General features: G+C 44.9%; 2 protein-coding genes across 3 annotated transcripts in view; one reads left to right on the forward strand and one right to left on the reverse strand.

Annotated features, from left to right (window-relative positions):
- The first annotated feature begins 548 nt into the window (after positions 1–548).
- LOC144132926 (endoplasmic reticulum lectin 1) lies at positions 549–17,267 on the forward strand. 2 transcript variants are annotated; one of them, XM_077665669.1, is made up of 12 exons: positions 549–842; positions 895–975; positions 1,044–1,130; positions 1,197–1,274; positions 4,969–5,026; positions 5,084–5,112; positions 5,621–5,850; positions 6,814–7,012; positions 8,522–8,688; positions 9,224–9,301; positions 11,878–11,956; positions 12,046–17,267. In XM_077665669.1, the coding sequence occupies exons 1-12, from the start codon at positions 699–701 to the stop codon at positions 12,106–12,108; spliced, it is 1,293 nt and encodes a 430-aa protein (XP_077521795.1). In that variant the 5' UTR covers positions 549–698; the 3' UTR covers positions 12,109–17,267. The 2 variants fall into 2 exon arrangements, with proteins under 2 accessions (XP_077521795.1, XP_077521796.1); XM_077665670.1 differs by having other exon boundaries at positions 552–842; positions 898–975.
- LOC144132925 (WD repeat and HMG-box DNA-binding protein 1-like) overlaps positions 12,012–20,772 on the reverse strand; it is a 37,108-nt gene continuing 28,347 nt past the window's right edge. The window contains exons 21-24 of the mRNA XM_077665668.1: positions 18,028–18,122; positions 17,518–17,597; positions 14,025–14,294; positions 12,012–12,182 (exon numbers count right to left, since the gene is read on the reverse strand). Coding sequence (XP_077521794.1) covers positions 12,111–12,182; positions 14,025–14,294; positions 17,518–17,597; positions 18,028–18,122 — 517 coding nt within the window. The 3' untranslated portion in view covers positions 12,012–12,110. The remainder of the gene's footprint in view (positions 12,183–14,024; positions 14,295–17,517; positions 17,598–18,027; positions 18,123–20,772) is intronic.

Below are 20,772 nucleotides of genomic sequence, written 5' to 3' on the forward strand. Positions count from 1 at the left end.
TATGGGTGATATGTGCGGATCTATGTGCGTCCAGATAAGCGGGTAGACGCACTAAAGTTTTTGTTGTGTATTTTGCCTTCGAATGATGAGTAGACATTAGTAAACTTAAATCACGAAGTGAAATTCATCTGCGCTTGGTACTTTTAGTTTCGGTTTCATCAGTCGAGGGACGGTTATACTTCTGGAGCAGCTTAGCGTGTTAGTTTGAATAAATTGAAGTGACAAATCAGTGATCTTAGTGCATTTATTATTTGCCTTATGAGACCTCTTATTACAAGAGCTCTGGAGGCCTGCTCATGCTCACTTGTAACGTCGCAACCATCGTCTGGAAGCTGAAAACGGAACTGAAACTACGTTATGATAAAGTGCAGTTACAAATTATTTATTGAGCGCTGACAAATTCCACGTAGTGATCGATGTTTACTCAGAACAAAAACGCACTTCGAAAAAATTGACGCCTCTATGGTTTTCGGGACCGGACTGTAGACAACCCCTTGATTCCTTTGATTATATTACTCTACTAGCTGCATGCTCGTTTCAAAGGTGTCGCCAGCGTCGCCCAGCTGGAGAGCGAAACAGCAGCTGAGGTGGCTGAGGCGGCGAAGATATGTTACGTGTTGTAAGAAAAGTAGCGGCAGTTTGTACTCAGCGGCCCGCACCTTAGGCACTCTAAATCATCTGTATAATATCGCGAAGATATGACAGCCCTTGGTCTCATTTATGGAGCAGCATTGGCCCTGCTGCTGCGTTCGGCTCATGGAAACCTCATCGATGACTCGGTTCTGTTCAGCATCAACTGGCCTGGTTCGTCGCCGGACGACAAGAAGCTGGCGGCCGCAGAGGTAAGACGAGCAGCGTCCGGCATCGGCTGGTGCTTCTACGTGATCATTGCAGCAGCTTGACTCGCTGTGGGTGGTGTCAGCCGACAAGGAGCGCTACCGATGCCTGCTGCCTACCAAGCCACTGTCTCGAGAGGTAAAGACTGGCTCGCTCAGCTCGTAGCCGCTGTATGAATTACGTGGCTGTCTTCCGTGCGGTCGCAGGAGATGGATGCCGCAACGCCTTACACGGGTCCCACGCCCCTGGCATTACTGAAGCCGCTCTTTTCCCGCCTCTTCTGTTCATACCGCGTAAGCCTGCTTTCGAACACTTCGGCGTTTCCATCGATGCCCATGTGCTGCCTTGTCTTCTCGTAGCTGGAGCAGTACTGGACGTACGAGCTTTGTCATGGCAAGAGCATTCGGCAGTACCACGAGGAGAGCGTCGGAAACAAGGTGCGTGCGCAAGTGAAACTAAAGTGTACATACAGTCTTATTCAAAAGTTTGTAGGCCAACGCGACCGTATCCGGAACGGGAGCGCTGCCGAGTAGCGGCGCTGTTATCGGCAACGCTGCAAGAAGGTGGGTAGTAGGATAGGTCGCCAGGCAACAGCTTTTTTGGGGGGACCCAGAGCTCTGAAGGAACCAGTGTAGAGAAGGATGAATTAAGTTCAAAGGGACAACGGAACCATAGGGGAAGAAAGAGACGCAAGCGCCAGGGCCAAGTTAATTCAGATATAGGTTTCATTAACATGCAAGGTGGCAGGAATAGACTGAAATGGGAGGAAATAGAAGAACAGTTAAGACAGGAGGAATTAATGGTATATGGTTTAGCGGAAACACATCTTAGAGACATGGAGCAACCACCCTGTAACCCAGACTACGCATGGGAATATTGCAATAGAACAGAGGGCAGCAGAAAGGGAGGTGGAATTGGGGCATTCATTCATAAAAGTATGAATTTTCAAAGGGTTAGACTGGGATGCAGGGAACATTTATGGCTAAAAGGAACAGTGGCAGGCAAGCTAACACTCCTTGGCTTTGTATACCTGTGGACAGGGGTCAATGCCAAAGAGGAAAACAGGAAAATGTTAGAATGTATTGCAAGCGACATTGATGAGCTAGGAGGACAGGGCGAGATAATTATATTAGGTGACATGAATGCACACATAGAAGACCTGGATGGGTACACGGATTCGACAGGAAGCATGCTGCAGGACATGTGTGACAGGCATGATTTAGTTGTATGCAACAGCACCGAGAAGTGTGAAGGGCTCATAACATGGGAGGCGGGGAGTCTGCACTCGACGATAGATTATGCACTAATGTCACAGAGGATGTATAATAGATTAGGGGTAAAGAACATAGATGAAGATGGTTCCAGAAGTCTAGGTAGTGACCACAAGTGTATGAAGTTGAGCTTCAGAAGAAAAAGCAATGTAGGACTGAAGCGAGATGAACAATCAGGGGGAAATTTTTACTCAGAAAAGCAATTGGAAGTAGCAGCCAAAAGAATCGAGAAAGTAATTTTTGAGGATAGTGAAAGAGAATGGACTTATACCAAATTAACTCGATTACTGGAGCTAGAGCTAGCTAAGGTGCGAGTAAAGTTAAAAGGGAAAAGATGCAAACCCAAGAGTTGGTGGGATGAGGAGGTCAAGAGGGCAATAGAAAAGCGCAAGGAAGCATCCAGAGAACACAGATATTCCAAGAAGAGGGGGGAACCAAAACCCGAAGTAGACAGAAAATGGGATACCTTCATAAAGTGTAGAAGGGACGCATCCTATTTGATTAATGAGAAAATTAGAAGAAAGGGTGCCCAATGGATGTCAAAAGTAAATAAAAAGGATAGAAAAGCAGCCCAAAAATTCTGGAAACATCTAAATGCAATGAGTAATAAAACTAGGCTAGAACAAAGGTTTATTGTTACAGATGAGGGTATTCGACTAGAAGGGGATGAAGCAATAAAACACATAGGAACAAGGATGACGGAAAAATTTTCAGCAAAGCACGTGGTACATAGTTTATCGAAGGAGGATAGACCGGTTACAGCAATAGCTTCACTTGAGCAAGGAGAGTGGGAAAGGGCAGAGAAGAAGGTTCCTAGTGGCACATCAACAGGACCAGATGGTATCCCGATTATGTTGATAAAGAAGTTAGGACCAAAATCCAAGCAAACATTAATACAGGTAGTGAACAAAATGATAGTGGATGAGAAAGTCCCTGATGAATGGCGATTAAGTAGAATGAACATGATATATAAGGGAAAGGGGGACAAAGCAGACGTAAGTAACTATCGCCCCATAACAGTGACATCTGTGGTTTACAGGGTGGTGATGCAAATTATAAAGGATAGACTGCAGGCTTGGGTGGAGAACGAGGGGGTGTTAGGGGAACTACAGAATGGGTTCCGGAAACAAAGGAGGTTGGAGGACAATCTATTTTCATTGACACAGTGTATAGAAATTGCGGAAAAGGAACATAGGCCCTTATTGCTAGCATTTCTGGATATTAGGGGAGCCTATGACAACGTTACTCAGGAGCATTTGTGGGACATATTGGGCACATTGGATGTGGAAAATGGAGTAATTAATCTTTTAAAAGATATATATAGAGGTAACAGAGTGCTCATAAAATGGGAAAAAAATGTATCAGGGCCTGTAGAGATACAGCGGGGGCTTAGACAAGGATGTCCTCTGTCCCCTTTGTTGTTCATGTTGTACCTGCAAGGTTTGGAAGCCAAGCTAGAGGGGAGTGGACTAGGCTTCAACCTATTTTTTTTCAAGCAAGGGGCATTGATTAAACAGACATTACCGGGACTAATATACGCGGACGATATAGTGATAATGGCTGACAACAAGGAAGACCTGCAGAAGTTGTTAGACATATGCAGTACAGAGGGAGATAGATTAGGCTTCAAGTATAGTAAGGAAAAATCTGCAGTCATGATATTTAATGAAGAGGGCGGCGAGCATAGAATACAGGAGTTCGTGCTAAAAGTAGTGAATGAGTACAAGTATCTTGGGGTGTGGATAAATAACAGTGTTGAGTATCTGACAGAGCATGAAAAATATGTAATGAATAAAGCTAGTAGGAATGCAGCTGTCATGAAAAATAGGGCACTGTGGAATTACAATAGGTATGAGGTGGTAAGAGGGATCTGGAAAGGGGTGATGGTCCCTAGCCTGACCTTCGGGAATGCGGTCCTGTGTATGAGGCCAGATGTTCAAGCAAGGCTGGAAATTAGGCAACGGGGAGTAGGGAGGTTAGCTTTGGGAGCACATGGCAATACACCAAATCAGGGGGTACAGGGGGATATGGGATGGGCGTCTTTCGAGAGCAGAGAGGCTAGCAGTAAGATAGCATTTGAGGAACGATTGAGAAGGATGGAGGAAAAGCGGTGGGCTAGGAAAGTTTTCAGATACCTGTATATAAAGAATGTTGACACGAAATGGAGAAAGCGAACTAGAAAATTGACAAGCAAATATCTGGACAGCTGTAAGGGGGCAAATCAGCATTTATCGGTTAAGAAAAAGGTTAAAGGAACAGAGAGAGCGTTGTGGAAAACAGGGATGCTGACGAAATCGGCACTGGAAACATACCGGACCTTTAAACAGGAAATTGTCAAAGAAAATATCTATGATAATTGTAGGGGAAGTTCTTTGCTGTTTGAGGCCAGGACTGGAGTTTTGCGGACTAAGACGTATAGAGTCAGGTACCAGGAGATAGACACTTTGTGCATTGCGTGCGGAGAGGAGGAGGAAACGGCTGAACACTTGATACTTTTCTGTAAAGGGCTTCACCCTACAGTGGAAGGCAGCGGGGCTGACTTACCCAAGGCATTGGGGTTTAGGTATAGTGAGGGGAAAGTGGATTTTAAGAGGTTAGAAGTAACCAAGCGAAGGTTATCTGATTGGTGGCTAAAAGCAAGACAGGAGTAAAATTTCACAAGATATGGCTAGGTGGCTTGAGCCACCGCCCGATGTAAAGGGTTCAGCCGTATCCATCCATCCATCCATCTGCTGCTCCGGACACGATCGCAGTGGGTTGCGCACTTTTGACGACTACACTACAGTGAAATTGCGCATGAGGTTCTGCTTGCCTCGCTAATGGGGAAGGTTTTGTTGAAGCCTGCACTCTTACCTTGCAGGTGGTCATGCAGGAGTACTACCTGGGAAAGTATGACGCCACAAAATTTGACCGAGATGGTATGACACTAGCTGTGCCGCTCCAGGCTAGCGTCTGATTTTGCTGCTCTGTTTCAGAGGCAAACTACTTAGCGGATAAAAGACAGGTAAGAGTGCACTGCCCAATGGCAGTACACTGCCAATGCACCCTCTTTTCAAGCCTAAGCTTTCAAGAGTGCCTTGTGTTTTAATATCTGGGCTCCAGGGTTGGCTAGCAGGTGATGAACATTGAAAAAACTGGCCGATCCCCCAGTGTGGGTATGTGCCATCTTTTGATAGGCTAACAACAACAACAACTCTGGCAACATGGCATATACCACTGCACTGAACCGCCTTGGTGGCTCATTGGTTATAGTGCTTGGCTGCTGGCCTGAAAGGCGCGGGTTCGATCCCAACCGCGGTGGTCGTATTTCGATCGAGGTGAAATGCTAGAGGCCCACATATTGTGCAGTGTCAGTGCACGTTAAAAAACCTCAGGTGGTAAAAATTATCCGAAGCCCTCCACTACGGCGTCCCCATAGCCCGAGTCACTTTTGGACGTTAAACCCAATGAAGCAAGCCACTGCACCGCTACAAAAGAGAAGCTTCTGTCTATCCACCCATTCGCATGTGCAGCGGCCGCCACGCATTCGGCTCGAAGGAGGCCTGGACCTGCCTTATTTTGCGGTCAACATGACGGGTGGCACGATGTGCGAGCTGGGCGACGGTGTGCAGCGCATGACACGTGTGCTGTACGTCTGCAGTCAGGAGGCCCGCAATGAGGTGCTGAGCATCGACGAACTCTCCACCTGCGAGTACCAGGCTGTGGTGCTCACCCCCTACCTCTGCGCTCACCCCGACTACAGGTGTGTGGCCCTCTGCTGCTGAAGTACACACTTCAAATACACTTGCAGTAGTTGCTGGTCACCCAAAGAGAGAGGCTCTACATTTTGAAATGTCATCAGGAAGTTTTCGACATCTTGCACCACCAAGGTTTTCAGCATTGCAGTTTGAAAAGAAGTGTTTACAGCCGGTGCTTGAAATTAAGTATTGAAAGGCTTGAAGTAAGTTGACTGCACAGCGAACTATGTAAAGAAAAATGATAAGCAAGAAAGCAGAATGGGTCAGGGAGTGACAGCGAGTTAATGATATCCTAGTTGAAATCAAGAAGAGATGGGCATGGGCAGGGCATGTAATGTGAAGGATAACTGATGAGTCCATAGCGTAACGGAATGGATTCCCAGGGAAGGCAAGCATAGCAAGGGGTAGCAGAAGGTCAGTTGGGCGGATGAGATTAGAAAGTTTTTGCAGATAAGCCAGCCATTGCTGGTACAGGGCAGCCTTAATTCTAGGAATATGGGAGGCTTTTGCCCAGCAGTTTGCGTAGTTGGGCCTCCGGGAGTGCATACCCTGGACGAGGTCTGCAGGGCATCTCTTGCAGTCATATCTGCGTCGCACAGTCTTTTAAACTGCGGCACCTGCTTTTGTTCAGTGCAGGCTGTTTTGTATTGACCGCTGTTAGTGCTAACTCTCATGCAATTTGTGGCGGCGTGGCACAAAAGGTCTTGTTCATGTGGCTGCTGATGTAGTTGCCAGTAGCGAAACCTTCTGCATGACTACTTTCACTGCTCACACCATTGTTAGGGTGCCATGAATAGGCTTTGTACATTTTGGAGTTTATCTGAGGAACGATTGGGCATAAATGAGTGCATAGAATCATCGTGGCAGTTAAAATGTATATCAGGGTGGTAATGCAACAACGCTTGCATAATTTTCAGTGTTATATGTGGCATGGTTCCCACCAATGCTAGGGGATTTTTGGTGTGCAGACTGGACAATTCGCCGGAGAATCCAATCCAGTGTGTGGCCCAGGACGGGGCTCCCGTGCGGCCCAAGGGCCTCTGGGATGAACGGGCAGCACAGCCCCCTTTTGAGCCACCATCGCAGTCGCCACAGCAGCCACCAGAAGCTGACAGGGTCTCCCAGCTGATGCAAGATTTTGTTACTGGCAAGCACTGCCTGACGGGGGTGAGAAGTGCGGTGCTCGCCACTCCAAATTGGTTTCGCTTCTGTAACCAACGCAACATAGATGGTTGCTGTACTAATCAAGGTTCTGAAATTGAACACGTTTCAGAGTTAAAAGATTTAACAGTGCATGTTAACATGTTTTCTGTTTTTAGCTTTTTAAAAGAAGCAGGAGTACTTGAAGAATTAAGTTTGGTCCACTTGTTCAGTTTATTTTATGGTACACCTCAGCCACTTTCTCATTCCGGAGAAGACGACTGAGGTCTTTGATTGGTTGGGAGCCTCGAGAACCTTGTCCAACCAAGGGTAGCTCCTGAGGCTGCCTGACCTTCTTTAAGGCTTTTACCATTAGCCATTTCTAATTTTCTTTTCCTCTGTTTTTACTAGGTAGCAAAAACTTCTTAGGCTATCAACACCACCGACGATTTTTCACATTTCTAAAAATTCTGCGGAAAACATAACCTATACCTTGAGCTTGGCGTCTGATGGCCTTAGCTGCCTATGTGCCATGAAACCAAACTCAACACAACACACGTGAACAGTGCATGCAGATTATGGGGTGACAAAGAAAACACGTTAAATGGAAAAAAGACAAGTTGCTAGAGCTTTGAAGGGATGTTGAGGACAATGCCATCAAGTTTTTGTTCTTAGTAAAAATTGATTGTTTGACCCTGAAAGATTTCAAAATGGAACGTTTCAAACTTCCTTTCTTTATCTCTTCTTTGAGATGTACATCATCCCCCAATAAGGAAAGCGCTCTGTGATCACCATTTGGAAGTGAGTGGCGGTGGGCCTAGCCTCAAAGCCACTTGGATTCATTTTCAGAGTCCCTTTAACATCAGATTTCAATATTCTGAAGTTAGTGCCTGCAGGTGGCTCATGCAGATTAGTACCAATCATCTGGCCTGTAACTTGGTTGCCCTGCTGATTCCAGGGTCGCTGGCTCGATCCTGGCGGCAGTGGCCATGTTTCGACAGGGGCCGACATACAAAACCGCTCGTGCTGTGCGGTGTCAGTGCACGTTAAAGAACCCCAGGTGGTCCAGATTAATCCGAAGTCCTCCACTGCGGCATCCCTCTCGCTTTGGCACATTAAACCTCGCAATTTACAAATTTTAACTTGATTGACAAGTATGGTTGAACCTTGTAACGAAGTTGAAGGGGCCTGGCGATTACTTCATTATAGCCGTAGTTTCGTTATAGCCTGTGATGACCGAGTTTCCAAGGGGAATCATCATTCCTTCGTTGCATCCATATTTCATGATAAAACTGTTTTGTTATTATGAGGTCCGACTGTGTTGCTGTTCTGATGGCACAAGTTTGGCTGCAGCAGTTGTAGTTCTGCTACGCCAGCTAGTTCACATATTGTGAAGATAAAAAGTTCTTTCACACAGCCAATACCACTACTTTGCAGGTGGTCGTGTGCCTGTACTCTCTCCCTTGATTAAATAAGTGCCGTAAGTGCACTTGGTGAAGTATGTGGTCCTGCTTGGTGCTCTCTGGTGCGACGCAGGGTGCCGGCTGGTGGAAGTACGAGTTCTGCTACGGCAAGCGGGTGAGCCAATTCCACGAGGAGAAAGGCAAGGAGCGCACCAGCATCCTCCTGGGCACCTGGGACCACCAGACGCACAAGACCTGGATGGACCGGCACCCGGAGCGCAAGCCCAGCCACAGGCTTGGGTCAGTGTGTACAGCCTCCTTCCTGCTTGCACGCAAGGCCCGAACAGGGCTGTTTGTGGGCCCAAAGCTGTGGTTGTTGCTAGTGAATTCATACAGTCGTCAAGTTAAAACATTACTGCAGTCTTGATGACAACGTAAATTAAAACACCGCAAGTTTAGTTGCTTGTAAACAACCTGTCAAGAAGTAACAAGCTGCACGTTTGCATTAAAGAATGCTTCAAACAGCTCATGCAAGCATGCCAAACAGTGAGGCTGCCATGACTCTCTCACATGAATATGTTATAATTCACTGCGTGTGTGTGTTTCATTTCCACAGCATGCCAGCACTGCGCATCACCGCTTCACACGAACATGTTTTAACTTACTTTCTCGTTCAGAAACCGAGATTTGTTGCGACTTTGTTATGCAAGCATTGCCGAGGAATAGGTGCAGTCTTTGCTAAGGTGTGATCTTAATGCAAATGCAGCAACCCTGGTTGTGGGGCAGAGTGGCAAAAAGTGTGCTGTGTACTCATTTGGTGCCATTTCCCTTTCAGGCACATCACGCACTTCTATTCCAATGGAGACACCTGTGACAGCACAGGCAAGCCTCGTAAGGTGGAAGTTGTCCTCAAGTAAGTGACATCCGAGGTTTGCTGCCTCTAGGAAACATTTCAGTACAGTCCACTTGCTGTGTGTGGCTATTTGTGCCTGTGAAAGGGCCCCCCCAATTCAACGCCTGTGCCAGTTTGGACCTGTCTAAAGCAAACTGATTTAAACTGCACATTCACGATCACCATCGCTTATGGCTCCCACAAAACTAGCTGACAAAGTTGTCTGTGCTGCAAACTCAACTGTACTGCTTCGCGAGGAAGGCCTATTGCTTCGTGTCCATAGGTGAACACGCTAAAAGGAGGAAGTGCAGAGTGCATTCAGTGGAGCTTCAGAAAGGGGGCTCAAAGAACGTTTTGGTTTTTGTGGGCTGTGTTGAATACGTAATCTAAATTTTTAAAGAAATCGTAGTGCGTGTATGCAAGGCCAACAGCGCCTGGTGACGTGGCCTGCTCCACTTGCATAATCATTAATTTGGTGTTGCCGCAGCAGTGTTTCTAGCGTTTGGAACAAGTGAACAGTGCACGATGCTTTAGCTTAGCCTCCAGCTGTGCCTTTTTGAAAGTTACTTTTGGTTCTCAACAATACCTGGGCATAGTGAGTAAATGCAGTTTGTCACAGCAGCGTTAAAATGGGTTAATGTTGCTGCCTCAATTAGGATGTGAATAATTAATTTTTTTGCAATCAGTGCTGTTTACATTTTACTGATGCTTTGACGGCAGTACATGTGCTGCACCCTCCGCAAATGCCTGCTCCCAAAGTCTATTGCGTTCGCACGACCATAGATGGCACATTCTCGAGTGTGCAACCGCTGGCGACATGGATAGTGTCCTTGTTGGGGCTTTCAAGAATGTTTTTTGCAGTGGAATGGCTTAACTCCAGCTTCATATCTAATTTCAAATGATTCGCAATTTAGTGTGCTGCACCCTTAAAGTCATATCAAAGGTATAAACTCACCGCACCATAAATTCGCCATTTCTCTAAGGCACCTTTGACTAAGACGTCGAAACTGAAATGATTACATATGTGTAGAATAAATTTTGTTGACAGACTTTGCCATGTAAGGTCACTGTAATTCTAAAACACTATATACATAAGTGTCAAGAGCATTGGTAGGCTAATGTGCACTGCCAACGTGCTGTGGAAAGAGAACTCGTGGAAGTGATACTACCTATTGTTACCAAAGCCTGCTCTGACTTGCACCTCAGCCTAAATTAACTGACCAGCTAAAAGTGCATTTTCACACTGAGGTATTGATATTCACATTAGAAAAAGTCAGCATCTTAGAGCGTACTATATATACAGTAACTTTTATGGGGAGCCAGCGGCGATATAATATTCATATACAACTGTAAAACACAAATATTGTAGTTATACAATGCAAACAATGAATAAACTGTGAAATAAAATGAGAATATTCATGTTAGGAAAGACAGAATACTCCTTTCTGCTGCCACTAGAGACCTGCAGAGAGGTATGTGAAATACGGGCTTTATTAACGTTCAACGCATTATAAACGGAACTGATAAGCAAGAACATGCTTCCAAGGTATTTTTTGCGATTGTGCCTTTGTGCTATAACTAGAATGCAACCACATGCGCCCAATTAGAATTGTAATTCATGACCATTACTCTTTTTAACAAACAATATCCAGTAATGGTAACTAAACAAAATATGATCTGCATTAGGCATTTTGGCTCGGTTGTTAGGACCCAAGGTCACAGCTTGGAGGTAAAATGCAAAATGACGCCCATATGCTGCGTTATGTCAACTCACTTTACAGAACCCCGGGTGGTAGAATATTCCTCGACAACGGCACCCTTTTCTCTTTCCATGCTCCCTTTTTGCATGGCGGGCTTCAGGTGCCAACCAAGAGCAAGACAGTGATAACCATTTATTATTATCATTAGACGTATATGAATCTTCAAGTGCACTATTTTTTTTTCTCATGGCAAAAACTGGCAACCCTAGCTGTACAAGTACTGCCAGAATTTCACATCAGGTGCTGAAGATAGCCATGAGGGGACAAATGGCTTTTAAATCACGAAAATCTAAAAACAAAAGAAAATGCCAGTTTTCTCATGTGTTTCTTGACACGACTGCCCTGCTTGCAGAAAGCGTAGCACGACAATGGCTGCATGGATTTTCATGCAGTTTGTTGCATTGTGTTCCTTGATAATTTTCTTTATGCAGTGACATTGCTACTTTTTTGAACTTTCTCATTTTTTCACCCTGTCACCAATTTGGCATGACGGTAATGAGTATTGTGCAAGCGTGGATATTATGTTCCGTGTAGAAAAAAAACTCTGGTTGATAAAAATATTCATTCCTATGGCTAAAATTTAAGAGCGACTCTAGGCTCCTGCCAAGCTTTGTGCAAGTTTGGTATAGCATTGAAGCACATAAAAATTTATAACTTCAAAACTACTGAAGATTATATGAGTGAAATTTTGTATTTATTCATTCAGTGGTTTCCAATAAGCGTGCTAAATTTAATTGCTCTACATTGAACAAAAAAAAATTTCACCCCTGAAAACCACTTATGCTCTTGGACAGGATTGTGAACTGAAATAAACCTTTGACGACTGGTCCGTTTCAGGTGTCGCGAGTTGAAGGGCCACCCAGACAGCGTATCATTGTATCTGCTGGAGCCACGCACATGCGAGTACATCCTCGGGGTAAGCCTGTCGCATTACCACCGCGACTGTCGACTGACGTTACCAGGGACACTACTAAATAAACAGTGGTCTTTAATCACGGTGCACAGGTGGAGACTGCGATAGTCTGCAACTTGCTGAAGAATGTCGACGAATATGGGCTGCCCAGCTGACCTCAGGTGTCCGGCCGAAGCCTCTTTGCACCACTGGGCTCGGGCGACCGCCGCTTGGCCCGACTGTTCCACTCCTGCAGTGAAGGGAGCCGCCGCTTAAGTCTCCTTGCACCAAAATTGATGTACTTCCACCACAGCACCCGCATTTGTTACCGTGCATTTCCTTTTTGTTTAGTGATGTGGACAGCTGCTACTTTTCAAAGAAATCTCCGGACACAGGACTGTTCCAGGATTGTGTGTCATAGCAAGTGGTTGGTCACTGCATCTGTCATGGCTTCCGCTAAGGCCTGTGTGTGACTCACCAGGCTCATGTTAGTCAAATGATGCGTTGGTGTGTCACGATGTTAGATATTTCTCGACATTCAAGACCATGAGGGAAGTGACTATGTTGCCCCTATGAGCATGCAGAGGGGAAAAATTCTGCCTACTTCTCTTTCTGCTGAGATATCCTTGTGACAGACTGAAATCTTCCGTACTGGGCCTCAGCCACATGGCACTGGTGAAAAGATACCTGAGTCACAGACCACCTGCACCATTCAAGACGGAGCTTGCAAGGTTGGGAGAGCAGTACTTAAATAAACTTACCTGTGACTTCTATAACTGCCTGCCCATGCAACAGAAACTGAGCACTCTAAATAAAAGCTGCTCCAAACAATGCGCAAGGAAACTGCATGCTCAATCTCTGTGCACAAACCATGAAGCTACCGGACGAAGTGTGGGTATACTTGAAATGGTTTGCTTAGCATACAAACAGAACGGAGTATGCAGTTTACTTACAGCAATCAATGTGCTATGCATGGCACAGGATGGAAATAATTTCGAAGAAAAGCCTAGAGAGTGCCTTCCTTTGGAAAAAGAATCTTGTGGGCAACACCTGCCAGAACACGTGTAAATAGCCAAAGCAGCCTCATGGTCTTCTCAAAATGTTGAAGTCCGCAAAATAAAATCTTCGCATATCGGTGTGTTGCTCAAAACAGCGGCAGAGTGTGCGTTTGGCTTGTATCTGTAGAACTGACATCTACAAGAGTGCAAGTATGGCGAGAATGGATCGGGAAGAAGCTACAACTGAATCATTTGTTTCAACCTTCAATCTAAAAAAAGCCCATTAACAGAGCATAATTATAATTACACACTGGAACATGTTGCAGACCCTACAACACTCTGCTGGCTGCATACCAGAATTCAAAGCTGAGATGGCATGCAAACCAAGGCACTAATATTTTGTATTACTGAAAGCATCAGTATGTAATGGGTCCTGCACACTAATTCCCACAGATGCTAGTTTCGACAACTATTACTGCGGGCAGGCTTCGTCCGCCAGTTCTTTTTCTGCATTAGCCGTGCAAAAAGATTTTTGGTAAAACAGATGTGGAGATCAGCACAGAGTCCCACTGAGCCGGTCGTCACATCGACCATGAGCTAGAGGTTTCGTCGAAACTTCGCCCAGTTGCTCGACCATGCGGCAAGTCATGCGCCTCGGAACATATGCGACCATTCTTGGCAACATTTAAACAAGCCGCTATCTTATGCGCAGAGCCGTTGAAAAAGTGGAAAGTGGACGGCAGCAAGTGAGTTCGATGTCGTCGAAAAGTGCATGACGTGGTACTAGGGAGGAAAGCACTGCTCCAATATACGGCGCCCTGTGCCGGTTGCCTCAGTTTAATTTTTGCGGTTCTTCGACCTATATGATGCATGAACTAATATATAAGTATCTGCAGTATAGTCTGCCTACGTCTCTGCTCAAGATTAAATTATGTGAAGGGTTACTTTTTACATCTATTTTCGGTGCATTAGAGTAAATATGGCATACACCGCTTGTCCACACAGTGCATGCGGAAGCAGAGCCATCTTTTGAAAGCAAACCGTCCTGCGCAAAATGCATTCCACCCACGAATGTCTAGCAAGAGGATGCTCACCGCCCTCTCTTCGATGGGCAGGGCCCTGAAACGTGCCACGGCCCTGCTGACCAGCTGGTCTTCAGCAAGGCCAGGCTCTTCCTCCAGCAGCGCATCTCGAATTGACTCCAAGTACAGCTGTACACCAGACTTGCTGGATTTGTTGGTAGCCTCACCGCCACCACGGGCAGCAAACAGCGTCAGTTGCCGCCTGCCCAAGGACTCTCCCCGGGCCTTGCCACTCTCGCCGGCAGGGGCACTGCGGGTATCTGCCGCTGGCTTGACCTCCGGCTGAAAAGCAACGATGGCGACTGGTTGATGACTCCCAACAAAGAGCAAGGTGCGGGGGGCACAAAAGGCCGAAGCAAGAAGGAAAAGGCGGTGGCTTCCCACTGATGCTCAAGTGCACAAATTCAGGATTTTTTGTTTATCGCACTAATACAATGCCATGTGCGACCAGTTCATAGAGATTAGCTGCTTGAGGTACCATTTGAGAGAGCAGAAGCACAAGCTGCCAACAGTGCTCGGCAACTTTTGAGCAACAATTCACACAATAACCTGGAGATGTCCAAATTTTGTAGCAAAGTCGGATATTGAAACACGAGGCCGACATAAGAGTTTCACAAACGGCACAGTTAAGAAACTCTGCATGATGTCCATGTCAGCCATGCCCTGCACATGGACATGTATGCAGTCGCTAAAAAAAAATATATATATTTAGTGACTTTAGACATGTAGTACTCTGATGATGCACTGAGGATGTTACGTTCCACATGTGCTATTATCTCTGTGTGCATGACAAGTATTAGTTATGGGCAAACCAAGCAGGCCAACATAATTTCTGTGGCTAGCAAAATGCAAACATACAAATAGGGGAGGGGGCATGAATGCTCATCAAGCGATAACCAGAATTCCAAGCACCAACATGCATGCTTCCGAGAAAAAGTATGGCTACTCTGCAACTGCTCGTTCCAACGAAAACGCACTGTGATAACGATGACAATTGCATCAACCTGAAATTTAGATGCCACACGATGATTCTTTTTTCTGCACGAATTGCTGGTTACCAGACCCAAGAATTTGCACACATTGCCAACAGCGGATACTTCACCACATTCCAACCCCCTAGTTCTAGAGGCGGCCATGGATTACTTGGCTCGGACTAGTTCTGACACTACAACCAGCAGGCGCAAGCAAGACAAAATAAGCATGAGCCAGGGCAAAGTCTGCGCACAGCAGAGTCTAAAAGCAACAGCAGCAAGTAGTACCAGGAGCCTTGCAATGAGTGCCCTTGTACAACAGCCTCAGCATCCATAAATGTCATGTTTAGGCAAGTACCACATGAGCACACTCGAGTTGCATTGTCCAAGTACCATTAGTGGAAATTAATGTGGTCCGACGTCCGTAAACCATGCTGTGCGGGGAGGCTAACACAGAAGCAAATGCATGCCATGTTCCAGAACCTCTCCCAACATCACCACAAAGAGTGCATTTGAATAATGCCACAGCACCTCATTAGCCACAGTCAGTAAAGATTAATGGCACGGCATATCATACCACTCCATTTCGTGAGTCAATACCACCATTATTAAAGGTGCACTAAAAAGGAATCTGAACTCGTCTTTTTACCGCGGGAACTCTACCTACACGTTCCAGGCATTCTTAGAAACTTCGAATTATTGTCCTGTGCGGCCGACTGCCCTAATTAAATTGGATTAAACGTCCCGGTTCCTGCCTTTTTTTTAAACTCAATGCGGTAGGTAGGCGGAGTCAGCCAACGTGTGGAGTGCCTTTCAGCCAGTCCAGTGGAGGCTTCACTTTTGCTTTTATGTTGTTTCTCAGGTTTCTGTGAATAAACAATTTCAGTCACAGACAATATAGTCGCAAATTAGACCCACGGAAATAAAAATACACGTGGACTCTGATTTACGTATCACTCTGCCGATGGCAGAGCTGCAAGACACCACGGGATCGGCTGACGCGTTCGTTGACTTCTCCTACTTACCGCATTGAGTTAAAAAAAAAAAAAAGGCGGGAACCGGGACGTTTAACCCGACTTAAATTAGGGAAATCGACCGCACAGGACAATAATTTTAAGAATGCCCAGAACGTGTAGATAGAGTTCACGTGGTAAAAAGACGAGTTCAGATTCCTCTTTCGTGCACCTTTAAAGTAAGCCTTAAAGGCTTTGAAACGAAAATTTCACCTTTGTTCCTAAAATAGTGTTGCAACTCTGTCTAGGCTGCTGTGAAAGGTTTAAAATGAAGCCTTGGCGAAACAGTGGCTAATTGTGCCACTTCGTATCCAGTCATTGCGGCTACTCGGCATCCTGACAACCACAAAGGCAGCTGCTATGTTAACGTAGCCACACAGGCCAGCATTGCAATTAACTGGTACTACACTTTGCGTGCAAGAGGCTGGCACAGGTGAGATGAAAACCACTGTTGGACCACAAAAGTTCACTGCCGCCATAACAAAGTACAGACATCGGATGGTAGATGGTGAACAGGAAAAGTGCACTTGTGATGCCTGTAATCAACTACCACATATCAGTACCAGGCACCTGCATCCATCTTTGACTGAATCGTACCGTCAAGGCGCCAGATACAGGAACAATTTGTGAGACGCCAGAGCCACAGGAGGCCGTTGGAGCTCTGCTTTATTATTTCCTCTTGTAGTGCCTCATTTTAGGCATTTTTTGAAATAAACAGAGCCTACAGTCAGCAGTATTCAGATTTGTGCCCACTGCTAGGAAACGCTTATATTATGAATGCGAAAACTAGCTTTCCTAGCACCATACTAGTTTGTTGTTATTTGGGGTGCAGATCTCTCAGTTTACTAGATGTAAAACTAGTTCTTGTGCACCAGTGAGTGCGAATTTAGAGCCTTGCTTTTTGGAAAGCACTGACTTGTTTTACCTCCGTTTTCATTTCATATCGAGGGCTCCGCGACAAAGTTAAACAATTACATGTTGTGTTCTTTGATATCAGGTCTCTCTGCAAAAAGAGTGAAAAGCCAGGCACAGCAGGCCTTGCCTGAGAGGGCAAACGGGGCACAGGGCAGACTCTGGTCTCGCAGTAATCCAGTAAGGTACGCCTTAGTTGTGATTTGGTGGCAGGTTGTATTTCTTATACTTTTGCTGTGGTTATGTTTTTTATGGTTAGGTCAAGCAATCTTAAAGACTGTGCCTTTGTACATATTGTGGGGATGTTTTCCCAAAGTATGTAATGATGGTTCCTCAAATAAATGATTTGTTGGCCAAAATACACGCCTTGTCGATTCCTTGCTCGGCATTTTATGTTCACTGCAACAGACATGAACATACTGACACCTCATTACTAACTAAAAACTTGCTGCATCTAGAGAACAAATCCCCGGCAGCCCGTCTTGGTGCGGGTCCAACTCCGGGCCTATGTGGTACCCATTTTTCTTCAAAGAAATGGCACTATGCACCACAGTTCGGGAAGTGACAAATGACTGTTGCCGGAGCACACCGTATGTTAGGATTGCTCACCTTAGTCACCTTGAATGGGTTCCCACGGGACACAGGTGGCTCTGGTGTTTTGGATGGTTCCTCAGGTGGCAGAGAGGAAACTAGCGAGTCAAAAGAATGAAAGTTAACAGTTCCAGTTGTTCCTAACAGTAATGAAACCACAACACATACTACAGTAGAGTAACGCTCTTGTGAAAGTCGCTCTTTTGCTGCCTTAAGTGCTTCAGCCTATAGAAGCCAAGCTGCCCATTTTTCAGTAATAGGAGATTATTTCTACAGCACACTAGAAAAACGATTTACATCACTGAACTCATTACAAAAGGGTTTTTGTTCAGTGCTCATACTACTTGGACGATGTAAAGGTTACAGGAACCAACAGACGTTCATTAAACAATGAGTAATACACAGGTTCTGATGCCCCCTTGCGTGTCCTATAACACACGGAATTCTATAAGTTTCAAAGAGCTCATAACAAAGAAAACCCTTTAGCACACCATGTACTGGTCCATCTTCAAGCTAAGCAGTACGCACCTTCATGGCGCTCGACATCAAGCGGCCGCTTCCTGGAGAACAGCAGTGGTTTCGGCTTCAGCACTGGTTCTTCTTTTTTCCTCTCGTGGTTGGTCCTGCATGCCAGCATGTTTACAGGTGGTGCAACAGCCAGCTCTCTCAGCAGTGTCCTGCACTTCTGCCCACTAATTGCCTTTCGTGAGATTTTTATTTATTTATTTACTTTATTTACAAATACTGCAGGCCCTATTCGGGCCCAAGCAGGAGTGGGTACATACAACAACGTAAATTACCATTGCCAATTAGCAATTAAGAACACAATAAACATGTACATACATCTTTGTAACACTATACGTAACAGAAATAAACATGAACGTACAACAGTGCAATACGTAAACAAAATAACAATGAAAAAGCGTAACGCAAAAGAAACTGCTCTCATTGCGGCAATTTTAGAGGTCAAAGAAAAGGTTATTTGAAAGCTGAACGAACGATTCTATTGTTTTAGCGTTAACTACTTCTTCGGGTAATTTATTCCATAGTGAAATTGCATGGGGAAAAAGAGAATATTGATGGATGTTAAGGTTACTTAATGGTTGCTTAATTGTTTTGTTGTGGTTTGTACGAGCAGAGCGCATGGGGGGCTCGGGTAAATAACATTCACGCGCTATTTTGTAGTGACCATGGTACAGCTGATATATAAATTTGATGCGAGATACAATTCTGCGATGAACTAGTTTTTTCAATTTCGCCCTGTCGCGAAGAACGGACACGCTTGAAAAACGCGAGTATGTGTAGTATATAAACCGCAAAGCTAAATTTTGCACTCTTTCTATTTTCTTGATTAAATATTTTTGATGAGGGCTCCAGATTAAATCCGCATATTCTAATTTTGGTCTGACAAGAGCTTTGTATGCTGTTAACTTAACGGTTGATGAAGTACGGCACAATTTCCGTTTCAAAAATGCCAGCTTTTTTAGCGCGTTGCTGCAAACGTTTTCTATATGGGGTTCCCAACTTAAATTGCTTGTGAGTGTAACACCTAAATACTTCACTCGCTGGGTTTTATGAATATAAGAATTATTAATAATATAAGCAAAATCTAAGGGTTCTTTCTTGTTGGTAAATGTAATAGCTGCCGTCTTCAAAGTGTTTAGCTTCAGTCCCCATGTTTCACACCATACGCTAATTGAGTGCAACGCGTCATTAAGTCTTACTTGGTCGGAGTGATGATTTACACTAGTATAAATAACACAATCGTCCGCAAACAACCGGATCTTCACAGGCGATTGAACAGATAAATAGATGTCATTGATATAAACTAAGAACAACAAGGGACCGAGAACTGACCCCTGTGGCACCCCTGAGTGCACTTTCAGTGTGCCAGAAACGCAGTCTTTAACAGCAACGTATTGTTTTCTTGAGGACAAATAAGATTCTATCCAACGGATGATATTGCGTTCAATGCCCATTGAGAGCAGTTTAGTTACTAAATCGGCATGCGGAACTACATCGAACGCTTTGGAAAAGTCCAGAAACACTGCATCGATTTGACCCCTCATATTCAGCTCATTCATAAAATCATCCGTTATCTCAGCTAACTGTGTTATTGTGGATAAACCAGCCCTAAATCCATGTTGATTTGCATGAAGTAAATGGTTATTCTCTAAATGTGTTATAATCGCTTTAAATAAAATATGTTCTAGCAGTTTACAAGTTGTGGATGTTAAGGAAACTGGTCTGTAATTATTTAGTTCTAGAGGGGATCCAGATTTGTGAATCGGAACTATCCTTGCAAGGCGCCAGTCATCTGGTATCACACAGGATTCTAACGATGTTTTATATATTACATATAAGTACTCTGCTACCCAGATTGCGTATCTGTTAAGGAAAACATTAGATATTTTGTCCGGACCTGATGACTTTTTTATGTCTAGATTACGTAAAAGACTAAGGATGCTGTTTTTGCTTAAATCTACTTCGGGCATCGGATTACGAAGCGTGTAAGGTTGCAAGTGCGCGTGCGATGCGTTTATGGTAAACACCGATTGAAAAAAGGCGTTAAATTCATTAGCAATGGTCAAAGGATCGTCAATGCCTGTGCCAGATGTTCTGATCTCTGTGATGCCGCTTTTATCTTTAGATAAATATTGCCAGAATTTCCTTGGTTGCTCTGACATGAAAGAAGTCAATGTGGAAGAAAAGAACTGATCTCTTGCAGCGCGCACTTTATCTTTGAAAGTGCGTACTAGACTTGCAAGTTGTTTCCTGTCACCCCCGTTTTCGAGAGCGTTTTATTTTGCGTTTCTGATGTATCAGATTACGATCCATCCACGGGTACTCCCTGTTGATGCGCTTTTTCTTCAAAGGCACGTAGGTGCTTTCACAGTGCATGACTATGTCTTTAAACTTTGTCCACAGCACATTAACGTCATTTGTCTCATTAAAGGAAGGGAATAAAGATTCCATACAACTAATAATTCCGTCATCATCAGCATGCGTATAGTCTCTTACAAATGTGTCAGAAGGTTTAACATACGATCGCAAGCCCGAAATAGGACACTCAAGAACAAGTAACTGATGATCAGATATACCGTCCTTGACACTGACTGAGCAGTCTGGAAGCGAGCTACTTGCAAACGCAAGGTCAAGTACAGCAGAGCTGGAAATTCTTGTAGCATCCAAAACCAACTGGGTTAACGAAAACGTAAATGCAGTTAGTAGTAATGACTCAGCATTTTTGGAATCTTTGCCGTCATGTGAAAG

This window comes from Amblyomma americanum, chromosome 5, assembly GCF_052857255.1.
Source record: "Amblyomma americanum isolate KBUSLIRL-KWMA chromosome 5, ASM5285725v1, whole genome shotgun sequence".
NCBI classification, from domain to species: domain Eukaryota; kingdom Metazoa; phylum Arthropoda; class Arachnida; order Ixodida; family Ixodidae; genus Amblyomma; species Amblyomma americanum.

What these genes read in the sequence shown, in the direction of transcription:
- LOC144132926 (XM_077665669.1), top strand. Translation starts at nt 699, where the DNA reads ATGACAGCCCTTGGTCTCATTTATGGAGCAGCATTGGCCCTGCTGCTG. An exon ending in AAGCCCAGCCACAGGCTTGG is followed by an intron (nt 8,689 to 9,223) that starts GTCAGTGTGTAC and finishes TTTCCCTTTCAG; the next exon opens with GCACATCACGCACTTCTATT. An exon ending in CATGCGAGTACATCCTCGGG is followed by an intron (nt 11,957 to 12,045) that starts GTAAGCCTGTCG and finishes CACGGTGCACAG; the next exon opens with GTGGAGACTGCGATAGTCTG.